Source organism: Hypanus sabinus, chromosome 16 (genome assembly GCF_030144855.1).
Source record: "Hypanus sabinus isolate sHypSab1 chromosome 16, sHypSab1.hap1, whole genome shotgun sequence".
Taxonomy (NCBI): Eukaryota; Metazoa; Chordata; class Chondrichthyes; order Myliobatiformes; family Dasyatidae; genus Hypanus; species Hypanus sabinus.
This window is the reverse complement of record NC_082721.1, coordinates 26,747,899-26,763,757: the sequence shown is the minus strand read 5'-3', so window position 1 is coordinate 26,763,757 and position 15,859 is coordinate 26,747,899. Positions and strand designations below refer to the sequence as shown.

General features: G+C 44.7%; 1 protein-coding gene across 2 annotated transcripts in view; it reads right to left on the bottom strand.

Moving 5' to 3' along the window:
- crlf1b (cytokine receptor-like factor 1b) overlaps positions 1–15,859 on the bottom strand; it is a 42,633-nt gene that overhangs the window by 11,812 nt on the left and 14,962 nt on the right. Inside the window, exons 1-3 of one of the 2 annotated variants that reach the window (XM_059991376.1) lie at positions 7,829–8,261; positions 1,230–1,508; positions 190–319 (exon numbers count right to left, since the gene is read on the bottom strand). In XM_059991376.1, coding sequence (XP_059847359.1) covers positions 190–319; positions 1,230–1,508; positions 7,829–7,889 — 470 coding nt within the window. In that variant the 5' untranslated portion in view covers positions 7,890–8,261. Of the gene's footprint in view, positions 1–189; positions 320–1,229; positions 1,509–7,828; positions 8,262–15,859 lie in introns of those variants that run through there. The other variant, XM_059991377.1, reaches the window with a different exon arrangement.

Sequence of the window (15,859 nt, the reverse complement as noted above, 5' to 3'; positions counted from 1 at the left end):
ACTCACAGTAATGTGATGAAGCTTAACTGCCTCTGAAATACCCCTTAACTGCAAGCCATCTGGTTCAAGGACAATTATGGATGTACAATAGGTGACAGCCTTGCCAAAGACACACACGTCTGATAAATGAATATGAAAAATACACAAAAATCAAACATCCTAATTCTGGGCAGCAATATATTGACTTACCGTAACTTGTATTTCAGTGTGTACTTTGTACGAAGGAAGGTTTCTCCCCGACTCCCTGGGCTCCATTTACAGGTGAGATCCTTGGTGTTCTTGGACCAGCAGGTGATGTTGGTGGGTTTCTCGGGGGGAACTGTACAAGGAAGAGAAACCAACCAGACACTGAGCACTACATAAAGTTGTTAACCTGCTGCATCTTCACTAGTTTCTTGTTTCTGACAGCAGCCCTACAATTCCTGAAGTTGCCAGACTGGCACTGTCCATCATGAAGCAGGACGAGCGACTTGGAGGGTTTGACTCAATTCATTTCAGGATATAAGAAACAGCCAAGAGGAAGGCAAAAAACTCTTCATGTGTCACCACTGATATATAAGAAAGCACAGTTGCACACTCTCACAGCTAGGTGTGAAAGCACTTACATTTGTTCTCTGCACATCTCAGAAAGTCATTAAATCATACTGTTGATAGGCACAAAAGAGGCTCATCGTCTTTCTTAGCCCACAGCAAATCAATCCCATCAGCTCTATCCCCCATATCATTCTACATAGCCGCACACTTTATTCTCTCACATGGTCCACTACAGTTCCTTTATGAGTTGATTCTATTTGCATGAGACTTACAGAGTATGAGTTCCATACTCTAACTATGCTAATTTCTCTTGTATCATTTATCCAAAATTTTGAATTCTCATTCTCGGTCACTGGCCATCACTTACCGTAACAACTTCCCAATAGTTATTTCATCTAAACCAGTCACAATCTTGTCCATTTCAGTCAAGTGTCCCATCAGCTTTCTTTTCTCCAAGGAGAACACCCCTGACTCTCTGATCTAATCTTATAAGTGAAACTTCTGGCCTTCAAATCCACATTCTTTCCAGGACTATCACATATTGCATTAGATGTGGAACAAGAATTCATAACAATACACAGCCCTTCTCTGTTTTTGTACTGTAAGCCTCTGTTGATGAATCCCAGGACCCCACATGCTTTACTAACCATATTCTTAAGATCTCCTTTATGCAAGTGCCACTGAGAGAAACTTACGACCAACATAGAGGCAGGACCCAGCCAGAATCCTCCCGTCTGCTCGGTGACACACCAGATTGTCACCAGACTGTTGTTGTGAACCGTTCAGTCCCTTCATGGTCACCATCAGCGTAGTGTTGTTCACCACAGTGTAGAGTTCAGAGCTAAGCTTCTGGCCATTCAGTGTCCAGTAGAGATCCCATGAGTCCACTTTTGCCTCTGGGCTTACAGTGCAAGTGGCAGTCAGCGAAGAGCCAATGGTCAGGATCGGATCCTGGGGGAAAACTTCCCCAAGTGCTAAAAGGGAATGGAGCAGAAACAGTGCCTTAAAGCCTCTTCAGCAGGCAGAAACCTGAACCCCAACTTTTTCATCCTAACTCTCCTTCCTTTATTTAAAGTACAAATGTATTTTACTGTTCACCAATCCATGTATTTCCAGTGTGCTTTTCACAACCTCAAGGTGCTTTACAGCTGATCAAGTTCTGTCAAAGAATTGTAGGCATCCATTTACACAGAGCCAGTGGTGGGTTCCTAGTGATCAGGTGCGGGTTGAGGGATAAATATTGGCTTCTGTTCCCTCTCTTCAAATGATGATTGTAGTATTTTAAAACTTCTGAAAGGAAGACAGAGACAGTACAGGCACTTGTAAAATACTACAGTAGAAATATTGGCCTGGAACTTTGCACTCAGCTCTGCTGAGGATCAAACCGTAATGTTATGACACAGATCTACAATCTGAGCCATACCTGACATTAGTGCAGCTTGCTCACATTCCCTTTGCAGGTCTCGGCAGTGTGCTGGAGTGCATGCATACAGACAGTATATGCAGCCAGCGGAGGATTAAGACATCCCTTGTGCTCACTGAATAGCGCTGGCTCCTGGTTCTGCTTCTAATTCTCACCCTTGCTTTCAAATCCATCATTGCTCCATGACATAGGACTCTGTGCTGTTCTCTCACACACGCATATACACAAACACCCTCTTGCCATGCACCCTCATGGAAGATCCCCGTGGAATGTTGGCTCAAGGAAAGCTCGTCACAAAATAGATGGAATGATATTGCTTGCACTGAACTGCCAACTTGAATGTTTTGTACTTTATGTATTTGCAATTTTTATGAATAATAAGCATACTTTTAATTATAAAATCTCTGTGACCTCTCCCAGCTCTACAAATCAATGGGTTCTGTGTGTCCCATGAACTCCGGCTTCCTGCACATATCCAGTTTGCAAGCTCATGTCACTGCAGCAAACAATCCCATTCAGGATTGCCCAGCAAACATAGTCAAGACATATTATTGGTGCACCACTGAGGTATTGGGTCTTCTTGATGGGATCAGAAGATTTACTTGGTATCTAATCTACATTCTACCTGCCTCAGAATGAGTGATGGGATCAGAATCAGGTTTATAATCACTGACATAAGTCTTGAAATGTGTTGTTCTGCAGGAACAATAGAGTGCACTACAAGTTGCAGAGAGAGAGATATAAAATAAACAGTGTAAAAAAAGAGCAGAATAATGAGGTACTGTCCATGGGTTCCTGGACCGTTCAGAAATCTGATGACGGAGGGGAAGAAACTGTTCCTAAAATGCTGAGTGTGCATCTTCAGGCTCCTGTAGGTCCTCCCAGATGACGGTAATGAGAAGAGGGGATGTCCTGGAAGGTGAGAGTAAACAGGGCTTTCCTTTTCTGACTGTCCTGACACTGCTTACTGTCTAATCCATGCTGGAAGAGCTATGGAACAGAGTAAATAAAAGGATTTTCACTCTGTATGCTACTCCCTTCTACTGTCGATTGGATATGGTTCCACTTAAACATTTATTCTGACCCCTTTGGATTGATGAGCCATTAACTAAGAAGAGCTAAGTTTGTGCTGCTCTAGAGAACCCCCTCAAAAGAAAAGTTCACAGCAAGTTTCTGGAAAACGGGGACTACTTCCCATATCTTAGGAGGCATCTGTCAGCAAAAATACACATCTCTGATACAGTTTACCACTAATGAACCAGCACAGCTATTGATCAACTAAAGCAAACTTGAGAAGTGTTTGAAAAGTCAAAACCATAACCCAGCAAAAAAAAATTATGATCTACCCAGCAGCAGTGATTCCTACCTTCTTAAAGTTTTTTGAGGCTTGGACTACTTGTAGCAAGCATCTCAAGGTACTAGTCAGATGCTACCAACAATATCTGTGCAAAATACTGAAATCCACTCCAAATCCAGTGGATTAGGTATTGAGACCTTACTTTAATTCAGTCAGTTTGTTTGACAGATACCATTGTTCACCTATCTGACACCAGACTCCCAAAGCAGATACAATTTTGAGTTCATTCACAGTAGAGATTAGCTGGTGGGCAGAGGAAAAGATTCAAGGATATTATCAAAGCCTGCAGCATTGCCATCTGGCTCCTGGGTACCCCTGGCCAATGAGTACCCACAGGGAAGGATCATTTGGAATGGAACAAGATAATTGAATCCGTGTATTGGGAACACACAGGTCAACCTGGCCTCATCCTCACCCACAGAGTGAAAGCCAGTCACCCTCTCCTCCTAACATCCCAAAGCCTTTTCACGGTTTTACACGCACATGGCAGGAACGTGACGAGGCACTTCGTTTACCGGGATGAGTGCAGACTTCAACAACTTTGCTCCCTGAGCTGGATTCTCTCTCTCTTACCGATCAGCTTGTGGTTTTGGTTTCAGAGACTGAGTCTGATCACAGCAAAGTGAGTCAGGTTCCCAGCACATTCCAACCTGTTTGAGGGCAAGTCAGCACGGATCTTCACTTAGCCCTGAAGAAAGAACTAGTCAAAGGCAACAGGAGTCCTCACAGCCATCAACAGTCTAAACCAGAGAACAAGGTGTGTGCAAGGCCTCAGGGCCTGTACTAAAGCCCCCTTTCATCACTTTCTTTCTTTGGACAGTTGTCTAATTTATTTTCTCGCCTAACCACATTCTTCTTTACTTTCTGTCAGATTTATTTACTTCAACTCCTCTTTTCTTCATTCCCTGTGTTTTTCTCGCTTGCCCTTTTCACTTTTCCCCTTTCATGAATTCAGCCACCCACTAATCGCACAAAGAAAAAGAAGTAGTTTGAATGTCGTCTGAAACCCAGATTGGCTGAGATCCCAGCTGCAGGGGCTAGAGGGTGAAACTTAATACACATTACAAATTCCACAGACATCTATTCGTAATTTAAGTTGTAAATGGATTGAAGAAATTATTTGAAAGTAAGTACTCCTCAGAAATTATAAGGGTCACACTGGTTCTTCTGGTCCTAATTTTGCCCATGATTAACCCTTCACACTGCCCCCTATTGGATTCAGTGATTCAGTGCTGCCAATGGGTGTGTTTTCTCTAGCAAGTAACTTGGCTCTTGACTGAGACACAGTTTTAGCACCATCGACAACCGTAAGTCAGAAATACGATAGAATACTTTTCACCTAGACGAATGTAGACCAACCATACTCAGAGTGAGCCCAACCTCATCCAGGACAAAGCAGTCCACTTACTCAATGCCCAAGCAGTATCTGAGCAAATATCCCTTCCACCAATGGCCCCATTCTGACCATTTACAATTTCTCACCCACCAAGTCTCTGTCAACAACCTCCCAAACCCAAAACCTCGCTCTTCGGCCACATGGGAATACCACCCCTGCAAATTCCTCACCAAGTTGCAGATTACCCCGTTTTAAAAATATATTGGTGCTCCTTCACAGTCATTGCATGCAAACATCGGATCTTTCTTCATAGTATCATTCTGGGAGTACTCTAACAGAAGGGCAGCAGCAGTTTAAAGAAGAGACCTCACCGCCAAAGAAACTAAACAGAAGAAGGCTGTCTGGGCTCTCAGGACTGCTCTCTCAATAAGATCACGTTTGATCTTCCATCTTAGCATCACTTAACCCCCCCATTCAAGATCGTCTAATTCAAGATTGCTTAGTGTCACTTCCAGTACACTAGTGTAAAGGAGAATGAAACAATTGTTATTCCGGATCCAATGCAACACAAAAACCACAATAAGATTTTTAGAAAATAATAAACACACTATAAATATAAATACATAAGACAGCTTATATACATAGAATAACTGTATGTCCATAATGTGACGCAAGGCACGGGACTGTCTGTAAGGTGACTCTGACAGGAAATGATAAATAGTGGTGGTTGGGGGTGTGGTTGGGTCGGTTAGTGGGAGGAGTTGTTGATCAGCCTTGCTGCTTGGAGAAAGTAACTGTTTTTGAATCTGGTGGTCCTGGCATGGATGTTACGTAGCCTCTTCACTAGTGGGAGTGGGACAAACAGTCCATGAGCAGGGTGGGGGGATTTTTCATGATGTTGCTGCCTGGCAATTTTTGTATATATGCCCTTGATGGCAGATAGGCTGGTGCCAGTGACGCACTGGGCAGTTTTGACTACCCGTTGTGGAGCCCTCCTGATGACTGCAGTGCAGTTTCTGTACCATGCAGTGATGTAGCATGTTAGAATGCTCTCTATCTATAGAAGGACATGAGTATAAATGTGCATAGTCCAGCTCCCTTTAACCTCCTCAGGAAGTAAAGAGAATGAGTTTTCTTGATTGTGTAGGATGTGTTCTGTGACCATGAGAGACCCGTAATCTATCATTCTATACTTTGAATATAGTCAGCAATTGAACTTAGAGCCACTACCTTCTGGGTGAAGCTATTTCATCTCATCTGAGTCCTGAATAGCTGACTCCGTAAGCTATAGCTGTGATTCCTGGTTCTAGACATCTAGCCGGGGGAAACATCATTCCTGCATCCAACCTGCCAAGAATCTCTGTACTTCAGTTAGATCATGCCTCAGTACATTTCATTCCAGAGAGTTCTTCCTAAGAGAAACCACTGATGCCTTCCCCACCATAACCTCCCTCCCCAGCTGGTATTTCCATCCCAGTCCCTCTATCAACAAGGCAGAAAGAACGGACCTATTCACAATATTCCAGGTTTGCTCTCACCAGTGATCTTTATAATTGCAGTATTTTATCTGTGTTCACAGATCTTGTAGTAAAGGCAAACGTACTCATGCTTTGCAATTTGTTGTACTGTAGGTTAGCTTTCAGCGATCTGTCTACAAGGAGACCTAGGTCCCTCTGAACACCTTTCAGCTTCACATCAATTAAAAGGTACTGTCTTTTTATATTTTCTACCCAAGTGGATATCTTAATTCTGCAACCTGCCATGTTGCTCAATAATTTACTAGCCTGTATATATCCTTTTGAACCTCATATTACCTTACAACATAGAGGATACTATCGGCTCATCAGGTCCATGCTGACTGTCAGAGCTCAACGAATGGTTCAATCCGCTCCTGTTTAGCTACCTGTCACCTATTCCTTTTCACATGCCTATGAAGTACCCCTTGATTCTCCTGCTATTGGGTGCAATATATAGTAGCCTATTAACCTACCAAGACACCTTTGGGATGTGGGAGGGAACTGGAGCACTTTGGGAAAACCCAAGCAGTCTCAGAGACAACATGGAAATCCCATAAAGACAGCAACGGAGCTCGGGACCAGGGTGTTTGTGTCATCAGCAATTTTGGATGTATCACGTTTGGTTCCCTTGGGGCAAATCATTGATATAGTTTCCTGCACTGCATTCCATCACTAGGCAGAGCCCCACAACAAAATGATCTGCTTATTCCTACTCTCTGTTTCTTGTCCATTAATCAAGCTTCTCTACCTTATGGGAGTTAGGAAACATAATTCATAAAGCCAGAAAGAGAACATAGAACCTGGCCCCTCACTCCACCTCAACTATCCATCACCAATTTACAATAATCCAACATTAATCCCACCTTTCATTCTCCCCACATTCTCCTCAGCTCTGCACAGATCCTACACTCTCATTGAGGCAATTTACAATGGCCGGTTCACCTACTAAAGTGCACATCTTCGGGATGTAGAAGGAAACCAGAGCATCAAGAGGAAATCAACACAGGAGGAACATGCAAGCTCCACATAGACAGTGCCCGAGATCAGATTGAATCCAGGTCTCTGATGCTACGTGACACCACTGTGCCACACGCAATTCATCCAGAGGTCTGGATATCTGTGCTTGAAAGGCCGGTAGAAGCTCAAAACAGTCCAGATGAAGGGTCTCAACCTTAAGCATCGACTGTGTATATCCCTCCATGGATGCCGCCCGACTCGCTGAGTTCCTCCTGATTTTTGCGTGATGCTTTTGGAGGTAGAAGTCATGCTGCATTTAAAAAGTCCTTACATCAACACTTTAAGAGCCACAACCCATAAAGTTACAGACTGAGAGAAGGGAAATCCTAAACATATGCATACAGATCACAATAGGCTGAATACCTTCTTCTCTACCATAAATGGCTATAATTCTCAAGTGCAATTAAAAATAGTTACTGTGCTAATCCTGACAGCATTTACCTCAACAAACCCATTTCCTCACTTCTTTCCCTCTCTCCCTCACTCAATCACTCCAGCATGCACATACATACACAAACATACAGGAGCAAGCACGTGTACACACAGCGAGAGAAATCATTCACACTGGCTTCAGTTCAATTCCATTTAACCCCTTGCATTTAAAAAGCTGCAAATTCTCAGCTGCCTTTTAAAATGATACTTACGTGCTGAGCACAAAACCAGCCTCATCATGCAGAGCGAAAGAAGAAAATGGAAAGGCGGCATGTTTCTTCAGATTCCAATTTAAACCAATTAATCTCAAAGACGAGAAAGAGTGCGCCACAAAAGTTTCAAACCAGCCAAGTTTTTTTACTTTCTTCAGACAGTTGTTGAACAAATTGCTCCTGCACGAGAATCTTCTATTCGTGTTTGTCTTCTACCTTTCCAACTAGGATGTGGGAACTTAATTATACAAGTGCCCCACCCTGCAAACCCTTCCAGTTCCTCAGTCTCCCCTTTTTTGATCAAACTTGCCCCCCTCTGCACAATTATGTCTCTTTGTGTTAAACTAGATAATCCTTCCTGTACTAAGCCAGGGTGCCTGTGATTCCTGAGCTTGTCTGAGCCAGTCCCTCAGCTGGTGTCAGTGGCAGACCAATGACTCACTTTGTAAATTGATGAGTGACTCGGGAAATCTTAATGGGACAGTAAACAGCATCCAGTTTCCCGTAACTACTTTTGTTCAGCACTCACTTAGCATGCGCACACGAGCCACACCTCTCCCACCAACGTGCACAGATGTACCTCACCCTTCACTGTAACGCCCACTGATATATCCCGAGTTGCTCCCTGAAGCTTTCCTTTCAGTAACATGCATTGTATACCTCACATTCTTCACTGAGGCATTCATTCACTTACCCTGCGATCCTCACATTGTGCACACACGAACACATCCTGTACTCCTTGTGACATTACCAGCAAGCCCAATACTGATATATCCCTCAATCCTTAAAACAATATACAGTGCTGTACCTCACACTCCTCACGGTGGCACGTAGTGAAGTGCCTCACATTCCTCACTGTCTCACTGTAAACGCCACAGCTCTCAGTATAACACTCTCCTATACCCCACTCCTCATTATAACATGCACCCCATATGGACATTCCACACCCATCAAAGTAATACCCACTATTATACTCCACATCCCTCATACCCCAGTGATACCCCCTAAACTTTACTTAAGTATCCCACATGCTTTCTATAACACTTCCTTAAATACTCCATTTCCTTAATGTGATATTGTGTAGGCCTCCGTTGGTCAGAGTTGACTGTGGAGATTGCATCCTAGCTCTCTAGATAACGCAGGCCTGGGCAGTACGATATGGAGAGCAAGCTGTTGCCCGTGTAGCAAGTTCCCCCTCTCCAAACATTTGATGAACCCAAAGGAACGGCAGAGACTGGTACAGTTTGGTACCAGAAACGTTGTAAGAGTTTCCAGTCAGCGTTGAACTCAACATCAGACTGCCTTAGGGACTCCAGCTGCAGATTTTTCCTCAGGGTTTACTCCTAAAGCCTTCCCCACGAGTGGGTATAGCCACAAGGCAGCAGACATTTTGAGGTCAGAGACTTCCTTCTTCTAGATGAGCTGCCAACCACAGCTGATGAACTCCAAGTTCCCGAAGCAACTGGTTTTAAGGTGCCAGTAACCCACCTTTGCTCCTTCACCTGTCAGTAGAAACGGTTCCACTGGGCTTAGTAGCTAAGCCACACATGAAAGCCAGGAGCTGGACTTGGTTTTCAGAGGCTGTTTGCAGCTCACGCCATTGGGAGCATTTAATAGGCAGTGGGAGTTTGTCCCCATTACCACCCCCAGCTATAACAACCTTAAGAAATATTCTTGTATATATCACACATCTTTCACTTTAACACTCACCGATTAAACGTAAGCTGTTGCAACACTGATATACCCTACACTTCACAATGACACTCATTGGTACATCCTTGTGCTCACTGTGACACTGATATACCCCACACTTCTCACAGTAACACTCACTCTAGCTCACTTTTTCCGGCGACATAGAACGAGGCTACTTAGCCCATCATGTTTGTGCCAGTTACCAGAGCAACTCTATTAATTTAATTCTCCCTCTAAGTCTTTGAAACTGATTCTCTCTCAGATACCACCAACTCCCTCTGATTCACCTGTCACCCATCTATACTAAGAGATCATTTGCAGTAACTAATTAATCAATCAACTTGCTTTATGTTAATGGCAGGAAACTGACAGTCATGAGTTGGATGTAAAAAAAAAATCCACACAGACTTTATCTAAGATCAGAACCATACCTGGATCACTGGATCAGTGAAGCTGCAGGACTGACTTATTCAAAGATTCAAAGTACATTTTTATCAAAGTATGTATGCAGTATACAATCCTGAGACTCGTATTCCCCCAAACAGCCACGAAACAACAAAACCATGCACCCATTCAAAGAAAACATCAAACACCCAATGTGCAAAAAAAAAGAACAAATCGCACCAACAGCAAAAAAAAACGAGAGAAAAACACAATCAAACCACAGCATCAAACCACAGAGTCATTGAAACAGTCTAGGAATGTTCAGTTCAGTTCAACTTAGAGCTGTGCTGTTCGTTGGCTGTAAGCAACCCCCCTCCCCAACCATTAAAATTGCACAAAATAGCAATACAAAAGGAGCAGCCAGATTAAGAAACACATATAACATGATCTGCAGAGTACAATCCACAAACTGTGTCAATGAAACCTTACCCAACACCCAAAACTCCAGCACCATCCTCCAGCAGCATCGAGTGAGAGAGAGAGAGGCCGATCAAATGCAGGCAAATGATGCTGAACACCCACACGCCTTCCATTCTCATCCTCTTTGATTTCCTCTTGCTCAATGCTTCAATTGGCGAGAAATAGGGTCGATCACAGGCTGGCGCCCCGTCTCCAGGCTGCACACACTGCTTGAAACCTCACCAAACTCCCTCCGAGACAGCAAATGCCAGATTGGCCAATCGGTGCAAAAATGCACCGTCAAAGTGTAAATCACAGGTTCCATCGCACGTAAAAGCTTAGTAGCAGAATCAGATTCGAAAGAAGAGGAAGTGAAAGGAGTAAAAGGAGTAGTACTGTGAACTGCCTGAAGGACGTTGCGTTGTCCGCTGGCGCCATCTTCTTGAGACACTCACTGAAATATCCCACACACCTCCGGGTAATACAGTTATACTCCACATCCCTCAATGATAATCAAACCTCACCCCTTCACTCACTGTAACACTTGCTGGTATTTCCAACTGTGATATCCTCATTCTACTCACTGTCACCCTCGTTACACATCCCTCATTGTAATACTGCCTGACATCCCCCAAACCACTCACAGTAACCCTCACCGTCCATAGTCTTCACTCTCACACTCTGTTATATCCTTCCTGAAATCCCCCAAACCACTCACAGTAACCCTCACTGTCCAGACTCTTCACTCTCACACTCTCTGTTATATCCCTCCTGACATACCCCAAACCACTCACAGTAACCCTCACCGTCCAGACTCTTCACTCTCACACTCTGTTATATCCCTCCTGACATCCCCCAAACCACTCACAGTAACCCTCACCGTCCAGACTCTTCACTCTCACACTCTCTGTTATATCCCTCCTGACATACCCCAAACCACTCACAGTAACCCTCACCGTCCAGACTCTTCACTCTCACACTCTCTGTTATATCCCTCCTGACATCCCCCAAACCACTCACAGTAACCCTCACCGTCCAGACTCTTCACTCTCACACTCTCTGTTATATCCCTCCTGACATACCCCAAACCACTCACAGTAACCCTCACCGTCCAGACTCTTCACTCTCACACTCTCTGTTATATCCCTCCTGACATACCCCAAACCACTCACAGTAACCCTCACCGTCCAGACTCTTCACTCTCACACTCTGTTATATCCCTCCTGACATCCCCCAAACCACTCACAGTAACCCTCACCGTCCAGACTCTTCACTCTCACACTCTGTTATATCCCTCCTGACATCCCCCAAACCACTCACAGTAACCCTCACTGTCCAGACTCTGCACTCTAACACTCTCTGATATATCACACATCATCGATAAACCTTATACCACTCACTGTACCCCTCGGTGATATACCTCACATCCTCACACTAACACACACGGATATCATAGCACTGAAACGCCACATGATTCTCATTTAATACACTTTTAAATACCTCACACACCACACACTGCAGCATTCGCAAATACTGTATACCCCACATTCCTGATAATAGTTACTAATTTATTTATCGAGCCACAGCATGGAAGAGGCCCTCCTGCCCTTTGAGCCATGCTGCCCAGCAATACCCCAATTTAACCCCAGCCTAATCACAGGACAATTTACAATGACCAGTTAACCTACCAACCGATACGTCTTTGGGCTGTGGAAGGAAACCGGAGCACCAGGAGAAAATCCAGGCGATTAGAGTGAGAATGTACAAACTCCTTACAGAATGAAACCCAGATTGCTGGTACTGTAAAGCGTTGTGCTAACCACTAAGCTGCCATGCTGCCCTACACTAGTATACAGTGCTTCGTGTTCCTGCTGTACTCATTCTCCACACCATTCAGCACCATACTGATTGGTATATCCCGCAGCAGTCACTTAACACTTCATACCACACTGCCCTCACTAATAAGCTGCACACTCCTCGCTATAACATTCACCAACAGGCATCACATCCTTTAATGTGACACTCAGTAGTACTCTTCTCACGGTAGCACTCACCAAAACACTGATGTACTCTGCAGCTCATATACGGTAAGTCATTGGTATATCCCACATGCCTCGTATCACTAATGTATCCCATACCCCATAAAACAGCGATTGTTGACATACCCCAAACCCTTCACCGTCACACGTTCTTCACTGCTGTACCCCACACTTGTCACTGTAACACTCACACCGCCAAGTTCATCACAGTTGCACTCCCCTTAAAGCCGTCAGTGTAACAGTCTGATATACCAAGCACCCCTCGCTGTAACATGTACAAATATACCTCGCGCTTCTCAGTAGCATATTCCAACCCCCTCCCACTGATGTACCCCAGTCTCCAGACTTAAACCTCTCACAGACACTGACCCTCGCTCTCCCGTCTCAGGTTCCACCAGTACTGAGCCCCCTTCTCTCTTAGAAACCAGACATAAGGAGCCCACCAGAGGGAAGTGAGGAGAATTTTAGTTTTTGTACAAGTGTTTGTGATTTGGATAAATCGTGATCGAAATAATCGTAGGTGTGGGAACAATAGGCACCCCGAAAAGGGACTTGATAAAGGTTTGTGGAGAAATACTGTGAGCTTCTGACGAACAGGCAGGATGAGTCTGGTCACCTGCTTACAGGAAAGATATCAACACAATCGAAAGAGTGCAGAGAAGACTTACAAGGATGTTACCTGAGGACCTGAGTTATAGGGAAAAGTTGAATAGGTTAGGACTTTACTCCCTGGAGTGTAAGAGAATGAGGGGAAATTTGATGGAGTTGTACAAAATTACGAGGGGTATAGATAGGGTAGCAGGCTTTTTCCACTGAGTTTGTGTGAGACTAGAACTAGAGGTCAAGGGTGGAAGGTGAAATGTTTAAGGGGAACATGAGGGGAAAACTTTGAGATTCTCTTCAACATTTAAGAGAGATTTGGGTAAGTACATGGATGGGAGAGGCACAGTCCGGAGGACTCTGGTCCAGGTTCAGGTCGATGGCACTAAGCAGAATAATAGTTTAGCACAGATGGCCTGTTTCTGAGCTGTAATGTTCTATGAATCTAGCACATTATGATTAGAAATAACCAGACTGTCCTGCAAGAGAGCTAACACTACTCGGTGGTTTGAATGCCCTGCTTGTCCTCTGTACTATTCCAGTGTTGTATTAAAGCTCTGCTATACTGGCGATTTTTTCATACTAGCTCGAGGTACTGAGACCCATAGTGGCTTCCCTGGGGCTGATCTGGATGAGAAGAGCTTGCTGAGCATAAGCTGAAGTTTCCGGAGCACCAGCTGCTGATCCCATTAGCACTGAAAGAGTTAATAACCCAGCACCCTCCCCAGTACATGCAATTGTGTATATACACACAAACACACACACACAAATGCACATGGAGCGCACACAACAAGTGAAGCAGCTGACATTCTTTAGTCCAGATTGCTCAGAATGCTGAATTGTGCCCCGTGACCCATCAACCTTTTGCTGAGCTGAAGTCTCATTCTGACGCCTGCCACTGGTCCCCTTTGTCAGGCGTCAGTCAGTGGGCAAATTGCCGAATCAGTTCACCACCCACAGCACACTGTCACATCTATAGGAACAAAGAACGGAAAGCGAGCCAGCGTCCGCGTTCATGGTGAAGTCAGGAGTGACCTCATTGCGGTTCAGATTCAGAGACGGGCTGTTGCCAGTAACTCGCACTGATTTACAAGAGTACCCTCTGAAGTAAAGCTCTGAACCAATGCTGACCTCTGAGCCTTCAACCCTTGGCACACCATTCCCAAAGGTCCAAGCAGGACCATCCTACTAAGTAATTCCAATCAAAAATTTACCCAGTTGGGACTTAATGGGGTAGACTTGAGTGTATTGTAAATAGTGACAAACTATATTCAGTGGGGATCCGAGACCCAAGGGTTAAAACAGAAAGATCATTGGACTCAGTTGAGCTTACCGTCCAAGCCCTCAGCAGTGGGGCTGGCAGAGGACGATGACACATCACAGCAGTAGTGAAGGTGGAGGAAGGCTGTGGCTGTAAAGGGTGCCCAGCCATAGGACCCTGACCCTGATCTGTCAAGGATTGTGTGGTGACTGCCCTTGCATCGGCTCCTGGCATTAGATAAAGTCATGCACAGGCACCCTCCATTAAGGGAATCCACCCAGATTATGTGAATCTCGGATCGGCCTCTAAAGCCACTTGAGGACCCACCAATAGAGATTTGAAAATAGTTCCCTAACCAAAACTCTAACTCGTCTCCTCTGTCAACCCCTCTCCTCCAGCCCCTAACCCTAACACTAACAGTAAAAAAAAGCTCTCTTCCACCAGCCCCTCCTCTAACCCCTCTCCTCCCCCTCTCTCCTCTACTCCCTCTACTACCCCCACCTCCACCCCTCCTCCCCACCTCTCCTCTGACCTCCCTCCTCCAACCTCTCTCTTCTACTGCCTCTCCTCCCCCTTCTCCACCCCTCCTCCACACCCTCTCAATCAAATTCTTATCCAGAACCTCCTCCCCTCCAACCCCTTCCCTCCTCCAGCCCCCTCTCCCTTCCAGTTGCTCCCTCTTTTTCAGAACACTGCCCACCTCCAGCCTCCCTTTTCGCCACCTCCATCTCTGCCACCCCCATCTCTGCCACCCCAACATCTACCCCTATGTAAGACCACTATTAACCAGCAGCCAATCTGCAAAGGATCCCTTTATTCCCACACTTTGTCTCCTTCTAATCAGCCAATTCTGTATCTTTCCCAGGCTATTGTCTTGTTTAGCAGCCTCATGTGCGGCACTTTGTCATTACCTTCTGAAAATCCAAGCTCAATATATCTACCAATTCTCCTTTGTCTATCCTGCTTGTTATTTCTTCAAAGGATTACGACAGATTTGTCAGGGAAAATTTTCCCTTACGGAAACCATGCTTACTTTGGCCTGTTTAGTCACGTGCCTTCAAGTACGCCAAAACCACATCCTTAACAATCAGCTCCAGCACCTTCCAACCACTGAGGTCAGACTGACTAGCCTATAATTTCCTTTTTGAAGAACGGAGTGACATTTGCAATTTTCTAGTCTTCCAGAATCATGCCAGAATCAATTGATTTTTGAAAGATCATTACTAGTGCCTCCACAATCGCTTTAGCTACCTCTTTCATAAACCTGGGGTGTAGTCCATCAGGTCCAGGTGACTTATCTACCTTCAAACATTTCAGTTTCCCAAGCATCATTTTCCTAGTAATAGCAACTGCACTCACCTCTGCCCCCAGCACTCTCGAACTTCCAGCATACTACTAATATCTTCCACAGTGAGGATCGGTGCAAAATACTTATTCAGTTCGTCCACCATTTCCTTGTTCCCCATTACTACCCCTGAACGTCATTTTCCGGTGGTCCAATACACATTCTTGCCTCTCTTTTAACTCTTTATATATCTGGAAAAACTTTTGTTACCACTTTTGATATTATTGGTTAACTTACCATCATATTTTATC